The sequence below is a fragment of the Agelaius tricolor genome, unplaced genomic scaffold (genome assembly GCF_023055355.1).
Source record: "Agelaius tricolor isolate 1412-34295 unplaced genomic scaffold, bAgeTri1.0.p SCAF_10, whole genome shotgun sequence".
NCBI lineage: Eukaryota > Metazoa > Chordata > Aves > Passeriformes > Icteridae > Agelaius > Agelaius tricolor.
This window is the reverse complement of record NW_027269270.1, coordinates 22,088,594-22,111,961: the sequence shown is the minus strand read 5'-3', so window position 1 is coordinate 22,111,961 and position 23,368 is coordinate 22,088,594. Positions and strand designations below refer to the sequence as shown.

Below are 23,368 nucleotides of genomic sequence, written 5' to 3'. Positions count from 1 at the left end.
TGGTTAGGTACAGCCTGGTGCTTTCAGGCAGTCTGGTGACCATTTCACTTCAAAGACTATGTTGTGAACTGTGGTAATTAGGCACTGCTCAGTAAATAGTTTAGATATGCAAGAGGCAGGGATAAGGAAGAGAGCAGGAGGACTCCCTCCAGGCCCAAGCCCCACCAGTCCCAACCAGACCTGCCTCTCACAAGGACTCAACTTGCTCACCTTTTCCTACAGACAGAGATATTGTTCTGTTATCATTGCAGCACCAAGGATGTTGCTTTTTAGTCTGCATTAAACATGTCAGCAGAGCTTAGTCAAAAGGCAAGAATGTGCTGTTCTAAGCCATTTTCCTCTTTGTTTCAAAAAGCACAGTCACTGACATTTCTAACTGGGAGTGTGCAACACCAACTCCCACAGCAGACCTCACCAAAAAATCCCCACTGTGTTGTTTTTGTTTTTATCTGCTAAAGGCCTAAAGAGCCAGAAGTTTGTACACTGGAGGGAAGGACTTTGCTTTACAGTAGAAACACCAGATCTCACTGACCCCATTTTTGCATGGAGGCTGTAAAAGTATCAGGCAAGAAGAGAGAGCAACACAGCTGCTGGTAAAAGGAGACTTTAGGGCTTAACATTGTGAAGCCTCTCAATAATTCCAGCGTCATCAACCCTCCCAGTTTTATCAAGAGGTTAATGAGATTTAGAGCGGTCATTAACACCTTAAGTCTTGAAATCACACAAATGTAAAAACTGAAGCCTTTTTTTCCTACCTACTCATTTTTGTGAAGGCAAGCTGGAAAACCTACAGGCTGAGAATACAACTAACACTCTTTGTTAAGCTTTTTTTTTTTGTTAATCTCCAACCAAAAGTAAAATTAAAATAAAGAAAAAAGCAAAGAAAAAAACCCCAAATGCTTACACAAATAGAAACAAAAAATTAGGGTTGGCAATAGCATTACTTAGCAGAGGAAAAAAGGGAGTGTTTTGAAAATATCTGTGGTCACTGAGTATATTAATGCCATGTACTGGGAGATTAACGCCCCCGCAGCACAGTGGGTAGAAAGATTACACAGTCCCTTGCATGTGCTGTAGGGCAAAGTGACCCAGCACAGTGAAATTATGGAGTGACTCTTGGTATCCTGTCTAAGATCCATGGGCAATGCATGAGGGGGCACTCATAGGTACTGCCTCTCTGGGCAGTCTGTGCTTGCTGCTGTTACAGCAGTCACCACAGCCAAGCCTGAGAGGAGGAAAAATGCCCAAGAGCTGAGAGATTTATATTTTCATTTCTGACTTGAGGAACTTCCCATACCCGTTTTTCTAGTCCTCCAGAAAAACCACCAGTCAAACAGACCAGTCAAGAACCCCAACTGTGCAGGTAGCTGCCAGCTGGGCCAGCAGAGGCACAGGAAAAGCCCCCAGGAGGCTGCCATGTGTCCTTCTCCCTTCAATCAAGAATGAATACGTATTTCCTCCCTTTGCTATGCATCTTAAGCAGGGCTGCTAACAGCTGTTCTTTTCCCAAGCTTTACTGATGTGGTAATGGAGTCTTTTCCCTGATCCAAAGTCATAAAGTGACTGTGAAAACCCAGGGGCTTAATAAGGTGAGAGGCGAATCTAAACTGCAATTCATTCAGTGGACAAGGAATGTGAAAACACAGGAGCATTTGAATGAGAACAGATGAGCTCACCAGGAACTTGTGAGCAGGTAACTGGTGCTCTCCCAGTTTGGGTAAGGATTTATTACCCCTTGCTCATTGAAAGCATTTTCTTCTCACTGTCTTCTGACAACTCCTCTTATCCCTTAAGGTGTTCCAACTGAAACACTGATCGAGATTTCATCAGAAAGTCACACTTGTATGCAAGTAGGATTGAAATTTTTATTCCCTGCAGTTCCTCTGAGCTGCTCATGTCTCTCAAGATGCTATAACCTAAGTTCTGCTAGATGACACCACCTTGGTTCTCAGCCTGTTCAACTATGTCACACAGGGTACAAATTGCCTGATCTGGGCCCATCTCCTCTCCTGTGCAGATCGAAATTGTATCTAAAAATGGCTCTTTTAAACCACAACAGCCAGGACAGTGCTCATTTGGGAATATCACAGGAGAATGTTGCAAGCTAACTCAGCAGCCACAGAAATCACAATGTTATTTTTTTGTGACTTTACTCAATGACACGAATCCATAGGCCAATTTTTCAGCATTTCCTTTTTTTCTTTTTTTTTGAAACAGCAACAATAAAAATTGACTGCTTCTCTTAGCACAAAATGGAAGCAGTAATTGGAGGAGCTTGTACTACATCACCCTCTGCCTCAGTTATTCCACAGCCTTTCTTCATCTACATTTCATCTCGGGGGAGAAAACAACAGCCCAGTATTAACACACCTGACTAGAAATCAGTCGGGCAGGCACAGACTCATTCACTGGTCAGCAACTTCTACATGCCCACGGTGGCTAAGGAGTGTCAAGGACACACGGATCAGAGAGGACTAGAGTGAACATTGCCTAGAGATTATTGCAGGGTACAATCTAGAGCCCAAAATAGCACATGCAGGGTTAGAGCCAGGTAGATCAGCAGTCACCTGATTTCGGAGCAGATTAGTTTGTGCAACGAGGTGAGCTTGTAGCTTCCCTTGACACCACTGAGGCGCAGCTTTCTCAAGCAGCGAAACAGGCTGGGGGAGGGAGCATGTTTGAGTGGGAAAAAAAAGAAAAACAAATAAACAGAGAACAAGAGAGACACAAACATATATCTTTTAGGATAAAAAAATTAAAATCACAACAGAGAGTGTATTTAGAGGCTGGGCCAAACCAGTATCACCAAGGCGAGAGAAAAAAAACAAACATCTCGGGACTGATCAGTTATGAATCCTTTGAAGCATGCCAAGTTTAGCAGTAATTAATGTTCCCATGTGGGCTGGATACTGCAGACCAGCCAGGCAGCTGTAAGAGCAACAGATACAGTTGTTAGTGACCTAGCACACAGACAACCCTACTCCAAGGCATGGCTGTGAAGTTGGAGCTCCTTAAAGAGAGGTCAGGATTAATTATTCATCATAATTATTTGCATGCAACAGCTGAAAATCCACAGTGATTTATTTTAATAGCAGGATGTAAGTTTAGCAATAAGTGGCAGGGGTCCTGGGTGGGAAAAGAACATCCACATATTAGAGAAGAATAAAAGAGACCATGTAGTGCCAAAAAGTATTTGCACTGCTGTTTCTGTTACTATACCATGAAACCTTAACCAAGTCAGTTCCCACTTGTATCCTGTGTCAGAAACATGATTTCTCTCTCCTAGGGGTCTGTCATCACATGCCAAAGTAACTTACACTGGAACAACCCTACTTCAAAGGTCACAGGAGCACAACTCCAGGCACAGAAACAGAGGTGAACTACCTCCAGCAGCTGAGTGCACACTGAGCCCCAGCTGCTGCCCACAGCCCTGCAGAGCCCTGTGACTGCAAATGCCAGATCCCAGGCTGGGCAGTGAGAACTGTCCCCTTGGGAAGGCCATACACACATAACTCCCATCTTTGGGACTTGCTGCTCCCATCTTTGCAGGATCAGGACAGTGCAATGTGTCACCTATTGTCCTGTGCATGAGCTTATGGCCTGAATTCCAGAGGGTGGAAAGATCTGATCCAGTGCATGCCTTGGCTAACAAGAAGAGTTTGATCAGGTACTGAGAGACCCCTTCACAGGCTCATGAATAGAGCACCAACTCCTAACTCTCAATATTTCACTCTTCAAACTGCACTTTTTTCCATACCTGTTGTATCATCTTAGCTGAACATTTGGGGCAACAGTGAGCACAGCAGAGATAAAGGCAGCTAAACTCTGCTGCAGAGCATCAGGTACCAACCTGAGTAGATCAATTCCTACAAAACCATTTGGCTTTATCTTATATTGCAGCAAAGATCCCACTAGCACACACCAATAAAATAACATGCCCCAGGGAAATTCTGCTCCTACCCCAAACACAATGAATTACTGCTTTGAACTGAAGGCACAACCATCTGGGCCTCATGCCTTGCATACAGAATCAAGACTTGCTTTGCCACACAAGTGATGCAATGACACTTGGGCCATCAATCTCTCTCCTCTTTTGTCTGTCAAGGTTAATCACAGTGCATGCAGTGCACTGTAGATGACTGATGACTTGCAGGTTAACAATAAAAGCACTATGGCCACTAAATGCACATTTTTCACTCAGGGTAGGGATGCATCTTAATTTCTTCTGTACAAGAAAAACACCAGCATCTCTTACATAGCTCATACTCCCCCCTACCAGAAATAACCCTAAGCAAAAGATGACAACTCTTGTCAGCCTGGTTCAGAGATACAGATCCAGGGTCTTTCTTTCCTCTACTGCTTCTACCCTGAGGATTTACAATTTACCATGGCCCACACTGAAGAGAATAAAAGATGTCTCCCCAGCCCTGGACTATTCTGTTGTGTCAAGAAGTGTCCTGTGAAGGGAAGCACATGGGTTCAAATACACTTAGGGTACAAGAGGAATCCATAGCTCATTTTAGGGACAGTATTCAATCCATGCACCTACTCTAGAACAAAATTAGCACTATTACCTTTTTTCTGCTACATTAAAAAATATAGACTTTATTTTTAATTAAAATAAATCTCATTAAAAATAAAATCCTTCATTTGACTATTGGGCAAGCCCTGGATCAAGCTATTCAGAGGCAGGAAAGAAACCTGACAAGAAAAAACTCTTATTTTTCTGCTTTCAGCCATATTTATTATCCAGTAATTGAGACCAACAGAAAATAGAATACATTCATCAAGTGTGCACAGAGTGCTCTTCCATCAATGTACTTGTAATTCACACTCCTAAGGCTCTCTTCTCCTAGGATATCAGAGGGCTTCAAAAACACAACAAACTTCAAATAACATTGAAATGTTCTTACCACTGCTCTAGGATGGGGAGAAAGTCCCAAGAAGCAGACAAACTGTAACATTTTTCTGGAGCACTGCAAGATTTTGCTTCCCCAAGGGGCACACAGGCTTTTCTGCCAGAGGTTACTGGTCCTGTGCACGTGACAAACCCATGCCCAAGCATCTGGCCACCAAGACATGCAGACTGATGATGGTGGGACTGAACCAACCCAGAGGCCATCCTGCCTCTCAGGAAAACTAAACAAATGAGAAGAAAATACCTAGCAAAACCTCACCAGTTCACAACACCTCAATGCTCTTAAAGGTCCTTTCCAAAATGAATGAATTCTATGAAAACACAATGAAGAAGTACAGATGAACTTAAAAGCAGCTCAGAAGGTAAATGGAGAGCTCCCAAAAAGAAAGGAAGGCTGCATATCCTCCTGATTCCTTTACCTTTGCAATTTTGGTTTCATCCTTCTTCTTTGCAGTTTGCAGGGCTTCAAAGTGGTGTCTGGCACTGTCGTAGTCCACAAGCTTCCTTCCTCGCTTCGCGATACGAGACTAGAAAGATGGAGAAAAGAGTCACACCAATCTTCCCCAGCAGCCAAAATTGCAAAGCCTCCCAGGAAAAAACCCTCCCAACTTCCACACTCTGCCCATACAAGGACTCTCCCTGGATCCTCCACACAGGCTGCCCAGAGAGGAGGCCCTGGGAGCCACTGTGGCAAGCACCATTTGAGAGGGAGCACCTCAGGAGGAGAGAAGAGCCATCAGGGGAAGGTGAAGGGACCCAGCCAACAGGCCCCACCTTTGGGTGATATGTGTTTTCAGAACTTTAGCTCCACTGCTTCCTAAGCCCCACCATATGCCTGCATCCTACATCCTTCATTATTTTCAGGGCTTCCTGAGGGCTGCAGCCAGTCTCTAACTAACCAGCTCACTAGTTAGTGTGGAAGTCTGAGAGATTAAGTTCAACAAAAGAAGGCATTTCTGCTGCCAGCACAGCTAAAGCACTCATCCACATGCTCAGGATATGCCATGGACAGCCTTTTGGACCCTGTGACAGAAGCTGCAGACAGTAGTGACTGCCAAAGGCAGAAGTTGCTGTCACCAGCATTCAAGCAAGGGAAGTGCAAGGGAAAACCTGCAGCACTGGGTCACCAACACACAACACTGAAGCCAAAACAAATACAAGGAGGGTGCTGACTGTGTACCAGACTTAGATTTAGGAATGGAGTCCTGACAAATCCATGGTTGAGAATCCAGGACAGACAGTCAGACCTGTGGCCTGATCCTGTGTGGAAGTGAGGAACCTAAGGCTCTCTCTCTCAGCAGAGCTGCACATCATTGAGGCTCTGGCCCACTGGGTTTCCCTGTTTTAGGAACTATCCATCCCTCAGCCCCCTTGCCTCCCACACTGTCTGCAAACACCCCAGACTATCTGGGTTGGAGCACACACCTTCCCAGCCCCACCATAACATTTCCCCCTGGATCAGAGAGCCTGGACCAGCGTCAGTAATCAGCAGCCCAGAGACAGGCTGGATAACAGAGGGAAGAGGCATGGCAAAGAGCCAGGAGCATTTCTAATTAACCAAAAAACCCAGGGACATAGTGCAGAATGAGGAATCAGCACTGGGATTTACTTGCAAAAGCAGAATCTCCTTCTCTCCTGCCTTGGCAGGGAGCTGTGGTTTCCTCTCCCCAGGCTCCTGCAGATATGCTGCAGAGCCGTGCTCAGGGCTGATCTGTGCCAGAGCAGCTCACACACCTCCCACACACACTGCTCTGCTCCTCCAGCAAACACTGCTGCAGCTCTGGGTGAGTCACAGCAGAGCTGCAGGATCTCAGCCACACGCACTCCCAAACTCCCCCCTAAAGGCTCAGCTCACTCCAAGAGAGGAGTCACGAAGAAGCTGAGCCACCCCACAGCCGAGGTCACTAGAAGACACCTCCCAAATACCACACTGCCAGCCAGGAGACAAGGTACTGGAGGGGGCTTCCAGCTGCACAGCAACCTGAGATGCAGGTTAATGCATCTTACAAACACAGCAGAGGAAACATGACTCCATCTGGGATTTAAGAGATACCATTTTGCCCCCAGGTCAGCCTGGTAGAGACAGCTGGAGTTCTCCCCACCTCTGACATGGCCACTTCAGTTTTCAGGCTACCCACCAGGAATTTTGATTCAATGTCACCCATCTTTCAAACAAAGTCACTCCTCCATGTTTATGCAGCTCCCATACTCCACCCCCCTGTTTCTGCTGGAGTACAGGGAAATGCTGCAAGGTCCAGACACGCAGGGGGTGAGCCCTCCTGGAGTAACCACTGAGCACACCACTGCCTGTTAGTGGTGGCACTAACAGGATTGTTAGGAAGGCTCAGGGCTCCCTTGTATGACTCCAGGACAGCTGCAGGGACTCACCATCACCCAAATGTAACAGCTGAACTCCAGCAGACTTTACTACTTTGCAACAAATCCATCTTAATTTGAGCCTCCTTAAAAAAACAACCAGACTCAAGCCATCACAAAAAACTTCTGCCCTCCACACCCTTCTTTACTGATGTTTGGTTTTACAGCTAGTAGAGCATCAGCTTTAGTTCAAGTCAGAACATCCCCAATTGCACAGCTATTCAGAACTTGGGCTGTAGTTTATCTTCTCTGGCCTCACTGCAGAGACCTGTACTATTATTGTACATTGTGCAAAACCAACAGAAAACTCACTCAGAAATATTAAATGTTATGCAAGAAGAGTCCTACTCCAAGAAGTACAGACACTGACCTGCAAAGAAAGTTTAAAGTACTTTTTCAAGTTAGAGAAGATGAAGAGGCCTTGTTCAGAGATTAACATCCAACATTGGATAAGTTATTTTCTTTAACGCACAAAAATTCCTTACTAAAGGCACACTCTGTTTTCACATTCCTGCTGTGGATCCCTTTTCAAGTCCAAAAAATCCAAGGGAATTTTTACAGCCCCTCAAGTAAAGATTAATTGAGAACATGCTAGAATGTAACAAAAAAAATAACACATGCATGATCTAACTCATCACACATTTTAATTACTAGGCTATTAATAAAAACAGGCCTTTTTACAACGAAATTAAAATCATCTTCTCTCCATTAATCAACTTATTTTACCAGAGTAATGCCAGAATTCCAGGAAAAGCAGAAAATTTCATTTTGTGGAAAACAAAAACCAGAAAACTAATATCACAACAACAAAAATGAACTCAAATATTCTGTAAATGACATGAGACTGGAACTTTTTTTTTTGCCTGCAAATCTCAAGAACATTAATTCTTTATGTGAGGCCTAGCTATACTTCTGTACAGACACAGCAACGTTCAACAACTGGTGAAATGTTATTTGGACCAAAGGAGTGCCAAAGCCTGCGTCTACAGCAAGCCCAAAGTAAGGCATCCTGCTGAGGAAGCAGCACAGGGTGCACTTTGACTGAGGCCCATGGCATCACACCCCAGAGAGATCAGCCCTACAGCCTCCAGGGGGTGGAAAGCCACAGCCCTTCCCCACCCCAGAATTCCAGGGGAACAAGAGGCTGGAAAAATGAAGCAAAACCAGGGAGTTTCAGAAGACAAGGACACTGCTGTTCAGGGCTCATTTTACAAGCCTGTGACCTGCCCCATCTGATACAGCAGGGTCCTCCTGAAGCAATAAATATTGACAAAGGTTTTAAGAGACATGTGCTGGGGAAAGGGCTGCTTTCACTGGAAAGGAGCCAAGCTGATACTTCCCATATGGTGATATCATTCCTAGGGCTTCCATATGGTGAAGACATTTCCTGCAAAACCTCAAAATAAATAGAGAGGAGACAGCTATGGGGGAAGGGAAGGTCACAGGCCAGCATTCAAACCCTGGTCCCTGGATACAATCTGTCCCAAAAATTACACCTATCCAGCACTCTCCCTTCCCTGAAAAATCTGGGTACACACACAGCAGGACTTCAAGGACTCACAGAAATCTGCCTTCCACACCAGCCTCTACTCATAAAGTACATTTGGTACTAACTGCTTCCTCAATGTTTTCTACTTACAAGGATGTTATAAGACAAAAGGACCAAAAAGAGAGATTGAGACCACCTGAGCTATTGCTGACACTGCCCCCCTGCACTCTGATGCAATAGGGAATTTCATGGATTCTCCTGTTTCACACTTATATTTTCTTTTCAGCATCTTTCCCCTGGATTCTTCACTCTTGTTTTAAGCCCAAAATTAGAACAAGACATTTTCAATTAACCCAGAGCTGTAAATATCTTGGCTGCTTTTAAAGAAGACCTTGGACAAGCCCAGCACACACTCTCCAAAAGCAGATATAAGAAATTGATCTTCAGAGCTTTTATCTGCTGCGAGTCTCTAGATCAAATAGTTCCAAGAGAATCTTACTTTAATATCTGGAAATTGGCCAAGGTATGTATCCATGGTCAGAAGTGCTTGATCCACCAGCTTTTGATGGAAATCTGTCCACAGGAGATCATTGTTCTGAAAAACAAAAGTAATGAATTAACTATTAAGAACACAGGGCTCCACACTTCTGTTTTTCTCTGTGAGTGCTACAGCCAACAATCTTGGGCATTCAGACCTCTTAAGAAACAGTAAGTTCTTTGGAAAACTAATGATAACAGAGATCTTGGCAGAAATGGCAAAGCCTGATGCTGCTACTTCTGGTGACCTCTCCAAGGACAAAATGCCTTTGAAGCCCTCTCTTTCCCCTACAATGTAAAACTCAAATCTGTACAAGGGAAGGTGATTGCCAAGCTGGTTTTGCCTCCTTCTCCCAGCAGCTACAAACAAGGGACACCTGACTCCACAAGGCATCCTTTTCTGTTATTCATTACAGTACAGCTTCCTGGAGAATCATGAACAACAGAAAGCTACACTATCAATCTTCAGTCCTCACACCACCTGCCTCCACAGCCCAATGGAGGACAAGGCTTGCACTCTGAGCTGTGCCCACTTCATCCTTGACCTTATCTCAGGCACAGCAATTTCCTATCAACACCTTGGATTAGGTGAAAATTACCCTCTCTCCTGTTCTTCCACTTGAACAAAGGGATTTGGCTAAAACACTCAGGAAAAATTCCCACTTTATGCTTTTTATTTAGCAGGAATAACTCTTCTCTCTCACCTGTCTTTTCACAAGCAAAATATAAATAAGGAATTAAAGGGGAAGGTGGAAAGGTGGAGGTATTCTTGCAGACCCAAAGGGTAGCTACAGTTAGTTCTCAGGATTCGTGTCCCCTTTGATGTCTCTGGCTCAAATTTTCTGAAGGGTCTATCTCTCAGGAGACACCACAGTGGCTCAGGAAAAAACAAGGCCAACAGAGACTGTGAAGTCAAACCAGCTGAAATACAACTCCATTATTTACTGCAACAGCATTTACTAAGGCAAAGTTTCCATGTTAATGAAAAAATTGACCTGGAAATGTTCAGATTTTGTTTGAATTATCTTCTTTGAAGTCATTCTTTCCTGGGCAAGATACAGATGTTATTTCAGGTGAGATTTTCTGCAGGGGAAAGAAGGAGAAGGAAAGAATCCTCCTCCTGGCCCTCCTGTTTACTCCTTCACCACTTCTCCAATGGCACAGACAGCTGCAGATAAGCCCAGTCCTGCAGCTTCCTGGCAAATGAATCCAGAGAGCTGAACAGCCACAGCTGCTGCTCAGCAGAACAGCTGAGCAAGAGAGCAGAGGCTGCTGCCTCCAGCTGGACCCACCCCAGGCACAGGCCAAGGGGATCCACGCTGCCAAATGCCAGGCTGTGCCCTGAGCCCCACAGAAAACACCTGGGCAAGCTGCACAGGCATCACCTCGCCAAGGGATGACAACACCGGCAGCGTGGGGTGACACATGGCTCAGCCAAACAAGGGAGCAGCTGGAACAAGGCAGCTGGTGGAACTGCCATGAGGGGTTGTGGCAGCTACACAACTGGCTGCTCTGACTGCTTCAGCCAGAGTTTTATCTGCCCCTTTCTCTTATACAGAACATAAGCAGTACACCCAGCTGGCCCTCCTGAGTTTCTGTTGGAATCCTCTGTCCCCATTTAGCCACTCTGGGGGGAACAAACAGCCTCTGGGCATAAGTGTGCAGTTCTGTGTAATGTACAAGCATTTGGCAACAAACTCCTACAAAAATACAGGGCACATCCTTCCAGCCCTCCTTTCTTCACAGTGCTGAGTTTGTCTACAATTCTTCTGCAAAGTCATATGCCTGAAGAAATGTGGTGTGCACACAGAGCTTCCAAAGCTCATCTCTGCTGACAGAGCAAGTCTGGGCATCCCCACATCCTGGACAAAATCTTACCTCTGCTATTTTATTTGTGTCATCTCTCCCAGGCCAATCTGGCTCATAAACTTCCTGCAAACACTCTGTCAGCTTCTTGGAGGCCTCGTGCATAGCTAGGAAAGAAGAAGGAACTGTTCAGACAAAGAAGAAAATAATGTGTTCCTCACAGTTTAACCCTTGCCCTGAGGAACAGAGGCACAGGAGCATCACAACAGAGCTCTTCCTTACTAAATGTCTGACCCTTGATGACACAGAGATGGAAGGTAACCAGAGGGAGAAAGGAACCAAGGGTGCACTTGCATCAAGCCCTTTGTGTCCATCCTCCCCTGGAAGAACATGTGGAGGTCCATCTGCTAAGACACCACCACGTGTTTGGCATCAAAGCACAACCCCATTCCCAACTGGTCCCAAAGGATTCTGAAAGATTCCCCCCCTGACAAAGCTGCAACTCATGCCTGGGGAAGCAGAAGGGAGGGGAAGGCTGCAGAAACCTCCCTGGGAGGTAAGCACTGGAGGGGAACAAACCTCTGCTGGTGCAGACCTTACCTTTGACAGAAGCCAAGTAAGTCCGGAGGTCCTTCTGCAGCCTCGTGCCTTCAGACTGTGAACATAAGGAGATCACCAGTTATTCTCTCAGCTAAGGAGAGTCTGTAAGAAGCACTCAAGCATTTCTAACTAAAGAAAACTGGTCTTGCAGACAGGCTACACACCAGTCCTATGATCACATGAAACTTCAAGCCATCACATTTTTTGTATTTTTTTGCTCTGTGTTCTAGGAACTTCCAGGACTTTTGCAGCAAATGTAATCATAACTTCTCTCCTCTTGTACTCGCTTTGGGTCAGTTCCCAATGCTTCCCCAGACCAGAAGACTTTGTTTGTAAAACTGGCCAGCTTTTTCCAATCCCTCATTTCCTTTGCTGATGGCAGTAGGAAAAGAACAAATGTGAACTCATCCAGAACTTTCGAGGCATGGAAAACAATTTGGGCCATGCTGCTGGAAGCAGATGGATTTCTCACAAAGCTATGCTATCACTGCCACTTCAACAGCTGGGCAGATTTAGCCTCTGCTTAGAGAGCACAGCTGCACTGGGAGCACAAAGCTCAGCATGAGCTCAGTTGAGACAAGAGGTGCCTGAGTGGTGGGAGAGCTGATGGGAAACATCTGCTTTTGAAGTCAGTGGCTCTGAGGCAGCTATTGAAGATGTCCTGTGAGCTCCCTGTCTCTGGAGTTGGCTTCAGCTGTCAAAATTTATTATGCTGGGGTGCAAAATTCATCATGGGGCACAAACTGGGAAGGAGGAACATGACAGCAGGCTGTGAGGTGCAGTGGTTCTCTTTTCTGCATTCTTGTTTTGCAAAAAATATGCAAAGTCCCACCAATGGATACATTATCATCTTGCTGTATCATTTTTAAGAATAACTAAATTTCAACTCACAATTTGGAGGTTATAAAAAACTATCATCAGGGAAAGTCCTCTGCAGAACTTGCCCACCACACGCTTGGGCACTGCAATGTCTGGAGCAGTAACATTCAAAACTGTAGCATCTAAAACCAGAAGCCACTTCTACAATTGTGTCCATGCTTGCCCTAATCCTGCCACAGCAGCAAATGACACAAGCCAAACTCAGAACTCTTCAAGTCTCAACACCCAGTTCCAAAGCCATGGAGACAAAAGTATCCTCTGAGCAGAAAACCAGCACCACCATTAAATGCCTAGTCAATATTTTTAGATAGATCACCTGAAAAACCTACAAGGCAGGGCTGAAAACTGGAGTATGCAATTGCAGCAATGCACACCAGCCTTCTGTGCTCTCCAGGCACCCTCACCAGTGCTGCTGCATCCTGCAGCTGGAGTGCTCTCAGTCAGCTCTTGCTGATGTTTAAAACTCAGCTGTGCACTCAATGCACATTTGCCATCTGAGGGGGCAGGAGGTAATGCCCTGTTCCAGATTAGATTAATGTAGGGCTGGAAGAGCAGACTGTGGAATTACAGGGAGGGGAAGCACTGAAACAACAGCTCCAGGTAAGCTCCCCCTCAGTAAAACTTCAGAACTGTTAGGACAGAGCATGAACTCTGGGAGGGAAGCTCCACTCTGGGGTACCATAGGGAAGCTGTTAAGCTTGTTTTGCCACACAGGGCTGAAATGGAAACTGCTGGGTGAGAAGGGTTCTTGTCAGGGAAGAAGCCCTCTCTCTGAGCTACTGACAGCCAAGGTCCCCAGTGCCTGCCCTGCAGCAGGGGCTGTGCCCAAGACAGCGTGGTGCAGGCAGAGGTGGGTGCAGCCTGTGCCAGCAGCTGCTTCCCTCTCGTGTGCTCGGTGTGCAAGGCTGTAAACCAGCCCAGAACCTCCACACAAGGGGCAGCTCATGAAGGGTATCAAAGCCCAGCTGCTCTGCCAGGCAGAAACACACCCAGTGGCAGGTGTAAGAGCTGCCACCAGCCTCACACTGTCCCTCCAGGGAGTACTTCAGCTCAGGGCAAGAGAAGCCAAAGCCTGGCACATCTCAGGAAGGGGCTGACTTGCACCTTTATAGCAGGACTCTTGCTCCCAGGTCTGCATTTGGGACAGATCCTTGTGCCAGTGACTGAACACAAGTGACCCTGGGAAAGGGAAGGAGAAGGGAACCTTCAAATGGCCATTTGGGAAGGTTAATAGCCAAAGAATCTCCAGGAGGGAGTAGTGAGGGGCAGTTCTGCTGCTTGTCAAGCCTTCAGGAGACACAGGCAAGCCCTGCACTTGCACAGATGTGTCCAGCTCTTTTGCCACAAAGCAAATCCATCTGAGCCAAAATGTTCATACCATTCAGGGACCTCAGAGTGGTGTTCTTATATGAACCTGATGGACAGAGAGTCAGGAAGTGCAATGCCCTCCCTTGTGTCCACTCAACCACTATTTGAGAGAACCACAAATACCTTGGTTGAAAATGATTTTTCAGACCTGCACTCCATTCCTCAACAAACCACACACAGAAATGTGTGTCAAAGTGGTCCAGCACAGTCATTAGAGTCAGAGGAGCCCCTAATCAGCCAGTGAACAAGGTCACTGCCTGCTCACAGCCCAGCCAGTTCCACAAGAGAGCAGCACTGTCCTGTCACCAGCCTGCAGCAAAAGGTCAGCTTTCCTCCAGACCTCCATCCCCCACTGGAGCAGAGTTTGTAATGAAAGGTCATAGAAATCTTAAGGGTAACTATTCCACACACACTTTATACATATAAAAATATAAAGAAGTGTGTATATATGTATATAAAGCTGATTTTTTTATTCCCCTAGCCCTCAGCTCTGGATAGCCTAAGAATCCAGCTAACTCACACTCATGGTTTGCCCTGTAAAACAGGCATTGTCTGCATTTATTTTAGTAATAGGTAAACTGAAGGCCTAAGCAAAACCAACAGACCTCAAGCAGCAAATGCAGAGCAGCCTCCAGCTTCTTTGATTAATTATTTGGCAAATTTAGTTCATGGTCTGCTCCACAAAACAGGAGAAAGAATTCAGATGTAAGGGATACAAGAAGCAGGGCTTCTTCAACAGGCTCCTCACTGCACCACTGGAACCAATGGCTTTGGAAATTGAAAAAGCCATCCCAGAGAGTCACAGCTAGAAATGTGGATTTGAGGTCTTTCGTATTTCTCATTTACAAAGGTTATTTCTTAATTGCTTAAAAATTATACCAAAAACGTCAGATCTGGTAATGTCATGTTGTCAGAAAGCAGTTAAAATGTATTCTGCTGTGTACAAGAGTATCATTGCTGGGCATGCTACAGACATGCTGCATGAACTTCTGGAGCAATAGCTGCTATTGCTGCCAGGAGAAGGAGCATTAGTGTCCAGGAATCTGCAATCAGCTCTGGTTACACATAAGTCAAAGCCAGACTGAAGGATTTTCATTACATTCAGCTGTGGCAAATCCCTGCTCAGCTGGTTTTGCGACACAACCACATCTGCTGAGTCTCAACAGACACGATGCAGCTGCCACTAACAGCTCTGGAAAAAGGTCCTAAATGTGTCAAGCCACAAAAGAGTAACATTTATTCAGCACCACCTGAGCTATGCTGTGGCACACATTTCCTGCCACAAAACAGAAGCAATGCTTCCCCTATCAACAAGCACCAGCAAAATCCACAAGGTAACTGCTGTTTTCCCTGCTGGGAGGCTGAAGTCTCTAGATTAAAAATAAAACAAAACACACCCAGTTGAAGATTGAAGCCTACTGCTGTGGAAGTAGGAGGGTGGGGAAAAATTGCTACACTGTTAAAATATTTCTGTGCCCTAAAATATTGGGGATGAGGCAGACACGCAGAAGAATAATGACTCAGGCCTGACACAGTGATTGTGCAAGTATGGGGAAGTCAGATTTAGATCTTAGCCATGGAAGGATGTTCCCTTTTCACCATTTGCTTTCTTTGTCTCTTTTCTGCCCTACACTCTGCTTAGGAAACTGAAACTGCCTTGTTCCATTTTATTTTTTTATTTCTAATCTGTTTCCCAACCTATCCCTTGTTCAGGGACACAATGTTGCTCTTATATCTCTGCTTCCAGCAGAGCAGCAAAAATTACATTACAAAGCAGCTGCTAACTGAAGAAAGTGTTCTGCTTGAGCTGTTTCTTTTTCTAAAATTGGTTCTAGAACAAGCATTACTTTTACTGATCTCTCCACTCTCGTGACCAGTGACAGGACTGAGGAAACAGGATGAAGCTGAGGAGGGGAGATTTAGGCTGCGTATCAAGAAAAAGTTTTTCACCCTGAGAGGGGCTGGGCACTGGGACAGGCTCCTCAGCACCAAGCCTGACAGAGCTCAGCATTTGGACAATGCTCTTGGCACATGGTGCGACTCTTGGGGTGCCCTGCAGAGGGTCAGGAGTTGGACTTAGGATCCTGATGGGCCCCTTTCACCTCAGCATGCCCTATGATTCTCTCATGAAAGGGACCCTGGAAATTCACAATGTCATTTCTTGTAAGTGAGAAGTTATGAGTTATGGGTCACTTGAATAGGCCTATGTCATGGTTTAATTTAATGGCCTTTAATTACATTGCAGCAGATGACTGGAGGCTAATACTGAATCCCAGGGTGCAATTACATATTGACAATTATCTTACCAGCTGTTTGTTGAAGTTTTGCACACACTGTTCAAACTGCTCATCTTTTGTTTCATCTGCTTTACCAAGCTTCTGAAGGACCTGCAGAGAGAGAGGAGAAAGGAGACTTTAAACACAGATACAGAAAAGCATAGAAAGAAACAATTGCACGTTTTTGGTCCTGAGGCCAAAGTTAAAAAGTCACCCTTATTCTTGTGCTCAAGGTTTTCAGAATATTTTTCCACACAGTTATAGTTTGAAAACAGATTTACAGATGAGTAAGGAAGAACTTGGACCCCTTACATTCTGCTCTACTGAAGAGCATGGCTGAGGATTCTCTTTTACTGATCTAATGTTTTTTGCAGACAAAGCAACAGCAAACCAGTTATCTCCTGAACCAGCAAGACACAAACCACATCACTAATATGCCTTGTGTTGTGCAGTTACATTTTTCCTGATTTAACACTAGTGTCTAGTCCAGACAGGGTGGGGTTCTGCTCCCAGAACAGCTGGATTGGCCTCAAACAGAGAGCTGTGCAGGGATCTCAGGGAGGGAGGGTGGCTGGAGCAGTGAAAGTTCCACCTTCTTTCCACCTTTTCTCACTCTGCACATGCTTGGCAAGAGCTGGCTGCTGAGAGCCACTGGGGACCTTACACCATTAATCTGTGTGACACTCAGGCCAAGTGTCACTTCTGAGAGTGTCAGCAGCCACCTCCCTGCACAGCACAGCTCCCCACAGCCTGTACAAAAATCCTTATCAGGCTACTTCTCTTATCAGCCTTCTCTCTTAGCTCCCTCTCCGTGCAGCTAAGTGGATTGATCCCAGGTTAGAACAAAACAGCATTTCATGTTCTGGGCTGGCAGGTACATTCATCACAAGAGGTCTGGGCAAACCTGTGAAGGAGGGCAGCAGCTGTTTGCCATGCCCCAAGCAACTCCAGCTACAGAGAGACTGGGATATACCCTGTAATTGGTTAAGGCTGATTATATCACCTCTCTGAATCAAAACTAAAACCTAACCATAAAAAAAAAAAAAAAAAAAAAAAAAAAAAAAAAAAAAAAAAGCCTTGTATCACAGGGACAGTGAAACCAGAGAAACCAGAGAAAAGCCCACCCAGCCCTCAGCCACAGGAGGTTTTGGTGAGCCACAGGTGAGCTAGAAAGGGAGGTGAGGGAGCACCTCAACAAGAGAGGCAGCCCTGTCTGGAAAGGGCACGAGTGCCCAAGAGGCAGAAAGCTGGAAAGCTGGAGTCCCCCTTGCTCTGCTAAGCACAGCAGAACAGCCCTTTACCTACAGACCCCAGCTGTAAATTCAGCCCCTTTTGGGGAAAAGGGGATTTAGACAAAAAAAGCAGGTCCCTGTTACTGACACCAGGTCTTCATGCAGACCATCAGTAACTGTTCCCAGACTGAGGGACTGCCAGAGAGCCATGACAGTCACCCAAACCAGTTTCCTCCAGCTGCCTTTGCTACCCATGGATCTTCTCAGAGAACACAGAGAGAATTTTATTCCTGCAAGGCAGGGGTCAGTCTTTCATGATTAGTCCCCAAAATGGAATTGAAAAGGATCATGCAACAGGATGTAGAATAGAATATTTTCAATTTGAAGTGACCTACACTAATAATTTAGTCCAATTGCCCATGCACCTACTGGCCCATTCTCATGTTCTTTATACTGTTGAGGTGGAGAACACCTGTTATGCCTATTTGGCTAAGCTCAGTTTCTCTGTCCCCAGTACATGAATGGATATTCCCATCTCACCCCTGACCACAGTAATTGACTGTAGTGAAAGATCTGATATATCAGTGCAGTCATTCAGCATCCAGCTCCTAAATCCCCTTATTTCAGCTGGGATTAAATGTTAGGAGGGAATCACTGTTTTTCATTCTCCCTCTGTTCAACAGCTTCTCTTCACCTCCAGAAACTGCTGAGGTATTCCAGTGTCAGCAAAAGGAGGGAAAAGGACACACAAAGAGTGTCCCCTTTGTCACCCAGAGCTGAATCAAGGACCACCAGAATTTTGAGTACAACTTTCTACAGCTCAAATGCCAGCAACAAACACTGCAGCCACAAGTGCCTAATGTGCTTGGTAAATCTGTCTACACAGCAGGACACAGCACAAATATTCCCTTCTTCCTCACAAACCCTTGGCACGTAGGAGCTTGCTGGAGAGAGAAGCAGCAATGGTGTTTGTACTGGCAGAGTCCTGTACACCAGACATTGGTGTCTCCTGTGCCCACCCACTCCAGCAAAGGGGAGCACATCCCATAACAGCACTGCTGCTGAGGTTACTCATTCCTCTGCCATGCCAGCAGGAGACAAGGATTCAGTATGGCCTCATGTTTCTCATCAAGTGGTATGGGCAACCTCCTCCAGATATTGTTCAGCTGCACTCCCCTAGGCTGTCAGATCTATGGAGCAGGGGTTTCCCACCAGCTGGGTGACTTTCTAGGTGTCCAAGGAGCAGGCACACCAATAGCACCCATCACTGATAGCAATGAAGTATGCAAGCTGTAAATTCCAAAGAAGAATTACATTCTCCCTCAAAGTGCAGATCAATAGAATTACTGGAGATACAAAGGAGATTTTTACAGGGCAATGCATCTGTCTGGCTATTCAAAAGATGTGATGCTTTCAGGCCTGGAGGGGAGGGAAGGAGAGCATTTAACTGGCAGGAATCTGGAGTATGTCACCAGGGTCAAAGACTCAGAAAAGCCTCAGAGCTTCCTGATGTAAAACACTGAGCAGCACTCACAGACTATTCATTATGGAGCCACATGCCTATCCATCATATCCAAGGAGTTAATTTCCAATTCTACTGCCCCTTGGGGAACATGCACACTTAGTCTGGGATCATCTGACCAGCTAGGAAAATCCTGTTCCACTGCACTGAGGTGCTCTGCTCAACTTCTGTAAAACACTGGGCACTGCAAAGAGCTCTGACTCCCAGCCTATCTTGAAGGAAAAAGCTCCTGCTGTAACAGGAAAGCTCAGGTGAGGAGCAGCTCTGAATGAGGAGAGAGGAAGGGAGAAGAAACCCTTTGTGATTCCACAGTGGTGACAAGGTATGGGTGAAACAGATGACTTGGGGATGCCTGCAGAGAAATAAAGCAATGAAAAGAAAATCAGGTACAAGAGAGAGCCTGTGAGAAGTGAATCCTGGCTACACAAAAAGCCCCCCTTTTCTTGCTTCCTACACTACTCCCCATGTGGTAGATGAAGGCTTGTGCCCCATGTCTGCTGGCCCTGTGGGCAAGCCCCAGCCATACAATGATCCCTTTTTTACCTGCTATGATGCAGCAGAGAGGCAACAGCCCTGGGCTGCAGCAGGACAGTGGTTATCTCCTCATAATGCTCTCCCTCATAGCCAGATCTGCCCTGCACAAACAGCCCAGAGGTCAGACCCCAAGTCATCTGAGCAGCACAGAGGACGGCTCCTCAGTGCTGGCCCTCCAGCCTACTCCCAGCTCCCCCATCAAAAAGCTGTGCTGGCAAGTCACACTAACAAATCCCCCTGGACTCCCTGAACCAGGCAGGGATGGAGCAGCTGGCCCAGGGCGTGCTGCTGACTGCAGACATGTCTGTGCTCACTGCTAATAACCCGTGAGCTCACAGGACAACTCCCCTCCCCAGGCTGGCACTGCCGTCATAGGTCAGGCTATTCCGGGTGAGCCGCGGCCGCTCCCTCCCTTCCCCTGCCACAGGTTTTAATCCTCCAGCTCACTGCAAAGCCAGATAAAGTTGGGATGGAAACTTCAGGGTCTTTGATAGCTATTAATGGAGCAGATTTACCAGGGCAGGAGACAGGACTCCACCGCAGCTCCCAGATCTCGGGCGGATCAGAGATGGTGTGATGTGTCAGCTGCTCTCTGGCGCAAACCACGCCAGAAGCAGGCATGGATCTGGCATTTAGGAGATTAAGCAGCAACCATAGCTTGGCTCCTTGGTCTGCCCTTGACCTCAGGAGTCCTGGCCCTGCATAAGGATAGGGACCATTTCAAGATGGTGCAAGATAGGGTGAAGGAGGGAATACTTGGTCTGAATCCCACAGAACACCTTGTGAAACACATTTCAGAAGAGGCTCTAGTGATGGTGTGGGTTTCAGTCTTCATTTACAACGGCAATAGTAAATTGATTTGCTATGATTTATTGATTTACTATGACAGGATGGGGCTGTCATCCCAGCCAGTGTTTTTTGCCTCAGTGTTTTTCACTGAGGCCAAATACTTTTCCAGTGTTTCTCAGAAACCATGTCTCTTCTAATAATTATAGCTAAGACCGGCAAATGTTCTGCATAAACTAAGATCAACAGGCACAGACCAGCTACTGTAGAATCTCCAAAGAGAGCCAAATCCCACCCATGGACCCTCAGTTTTTCCTGCATTTGAATAAAAGCAACAAACAAACCAAGGAAACTCAAGAGTTCAACTGAAGTTTTAAAAGCAGTTTAAGAACCTAGAAGGCAAGATGCTATTAAAAAAATCAGTAAATAATCACATTCCTCTCATATCACACATGTGTTTGTGATCTGCTGTTGTGGACAGAACCATCTGCAGTAAACTCAGAATTGCTACACTTTGAGAAGTAACACAGAAGAAGTGAAAGGAAAATATGAAAACCCTCATACCAGAGATGTGGTGTTTGCTAGCAATTGTCAGAGAAGTCAAGGAATGAAATAGCCTTTGAAAACAGCAGCTGTTCCTACCAAAACATTTGGTAGGAATCTTCAAATGTTCATTGAACATTTGCTTTGGGCTATCCAAGTTGCAGGTTCTCCCCTAAGACCATTAGATTCACACAATGACTGATCATTACCTAAATACCACAACTTTGTACAACTCAAAAGAAAGCAGCTCATGTGGCTGCAGTTTTTTCCCAGGTCTGTACAGGTGCAAACATTCCTGAAGGGCAAGTCCCACATTGATTAGCACAGGGTATCCAGTGCTCTGCTTCAAGCACTGGGTGGGAAGGGAATGGATATCTGGACATCAGCCTTGTAACCACGAAATTCTGATATAGAGCAGCAATCCCCAGTAAGGACAAACACTTGCTGGCAGTGCAGCAGCTGTCAGCACCAAGCAACAGTATCAGACCAACTAAAATGCAGTTCTGCTTTGCTCAAAAGAGCAACTGCAACCACATTTATGCTTTCTAATAAAGAAATATATGCCAGCTGCTTAATGCAGCCACAGTCCTCAATCAGCACTTTCCCTCACTCCCTTTTGAAATATCAATGCCGCAAACACAACACAAGCCCTGAAACTCCAAATATTCTCAACAAACCCCAAGTAGACTCATTATGTGAACCAATAACCTAGTAAAAGTCTACTTTGCATGGCATATGGGTCACCCAGGCCAAATACCAGTTTAGGGAATGCAAGTGATGAGCAGGAAGGCATTAAAATAAATGCATTTATTTTGTGGATCTCGAACAAAGCTAAATCTGGCTCTGAAACATCTGAATTAAGAGTGGTCCAGCCCTGATGAAGGGGAAGTCATCAAGCCCACAGCCAGGGAACTTCAGCCCTACAAGTGCACATCTTAGTTCCCCCACAGTATCAGAGAGGGGCTGCACTTACTGACATGGGCCCACTGCCCCTAAATCACTCCATCTCCTGACCTCCCCACCTCTTATCAACAACACCTCTGACTGTTGCTGTGTCTGCCAACTCCAGTGCATAATCTCCAAGTACCAAATGGGCACTGAGCCAGTAACTACTGTGACTAATTTTGAATTGCAATAAATTGGCATGTGTCAATGGGTCAACCAGCAACAGAACAAATAGACCTTTGATCTCAGGCCACTGCCTGTTATCCCATGGAAGACATTCTACTCAGAACAGGAGGAGAAGAAAATAGTGTCCAAGTCAGATGGAAAGCACAAAGCCATGTAACTTAATAAGGTACAAACACAGGAAGTTTCCTAAGCTTTTTTAAGCCTCGTTTCTTCCGTGCCCAGATACAATGTGACTTGTTCACTGAAGTAGACTTGTGCTCATGGAATACTTTGGTTATTGCATTCAGATCTGGGGAGAAAAGCATGAGCAGCAGTGGGAATCTGCTCCCCCTCCAGCCCTCCCCAGGAGAAGGGCATGTCCTCCTGCCCTCCACGCCTGACTCCAGGCTGGTTTTGGGGACAGCCTGGCTTTCCTCATGCAAGCCTGACACAATTAAGTCTTTCTTTCAAACAACTGGACAAAAGAAGATGGGGGCGGAGAGGAAGAAACTCTGAACATATTAATGCTTAATTTTAAATTGAGGAAATTATTCCCATAGCTGAGCAATCACCAAGGCCCTTGGATCACCGGAAGATGGGAAAGGGCAGTGTCAAACTTGGCACAGACAGAGCAGTTCTTGTTTGCTTCTTACTTGCCAGCAAGGTTCAATAGATCCCACAAAGACAGGATATTGCCTCTGCTACAGTGCTAAGTGTTGGGAAATGAGGGTCCAATACTGCATTTTGTTAGCAGCTTCCTGAATGACCTGGAAAAGCCATGTCTAATGTCACACTCATCTAGCTCTAAGGAGGAGTGTTTGGTCAGCATGTCACAGAGTCACCAAGTTTATCTCTGGCATTTCCAGCTAGCAAATGGGAAAGAGGAACAGAGAGATGAGATGACCAGTTTTCAGTGTTCAGCTCAAGGCACACTGAGTTTGATTTTCACAGGTGTCCCTATAGTTAAACTATGTGAGAATTTGCATGCTTAGAGCCATATTGTAAAACAGAAATGACTAAAAAGTCAATTTTCTGTACACATCCCCCAAAAAAACATTACCAGTGAGGAATTTACATCATTAGGATAGATTGCATGAATGTCCTTTGCTAATTAAAGACTTTAAGACAGGAATCTCAAGTGTGATTTAATGATTGATTCCACTTTACAAATGGGTCAGACCATGTAAGGCCCTTCCAAAGCTATTCTTTCCCAAATCCAGAAGATGACAGCTTCAACGAAGGTCAATCACTTCATCTCCAAACAAACAGATCAAAAAGATCTCATTCCTTTCTCCATACGACACAAAGTGTGTGACTAGATACTAATAACATGCATAGCCAAAGAAACAGCATGTATGTGTCAAAGAACCATCATCTTCCCTAAACAGCACT

General features: G+C 45.6%; 1 protein-coding gene across 9 annotated transcripts in view; it reads right to left on the bottom strand.

The window, feature by feature from the left end:
- The window catches only part of BIN1 (bridging integrator 1), a 90,563-nt gene that overhangs the window by 36,914 nt on the left and 30,281 nt on the right, over window positions 1–23,368 (bottom strand). For 5 of the 9 annotated variants that reach the window (XM_071435211.1, XM_071435212.1, XM_071435215.1 and 2 more), the window contains exons 2-7: window positions 16,280–16,360; window positions 11,727–11,781; window positions 11,199–11,293; window positions 9,283–9,378; window positions 5,338–5,445; window positions 2,568–2,660 (exon numbers count right to left, since the gene is read on the bottom strand). In XM_071435211.1, the coding sequence (XP_071291312.1) occupies window positions 2,568–2,660; window positions 5,338–5,445; window positions 9,283–9,378; window positions 11,199–11,293; window positions 11,727–11,781; window positions 16,280–16,360 (528 nt within the window). The remainder of the gene's footprint in view (window positions 1–2,567; window positions 2,661–5,337; window positions 5,446–9,282; window positions 9,379–11,198; window positions 11,294–11,726; window positions 11,782–16,279; window positions 16,361–23,368) is intronic. The other 4 variants (XM_071435214.1, XM_071435218.1, XM_071435216.1 and 1 more) reach the window with 1 other exon arrangement.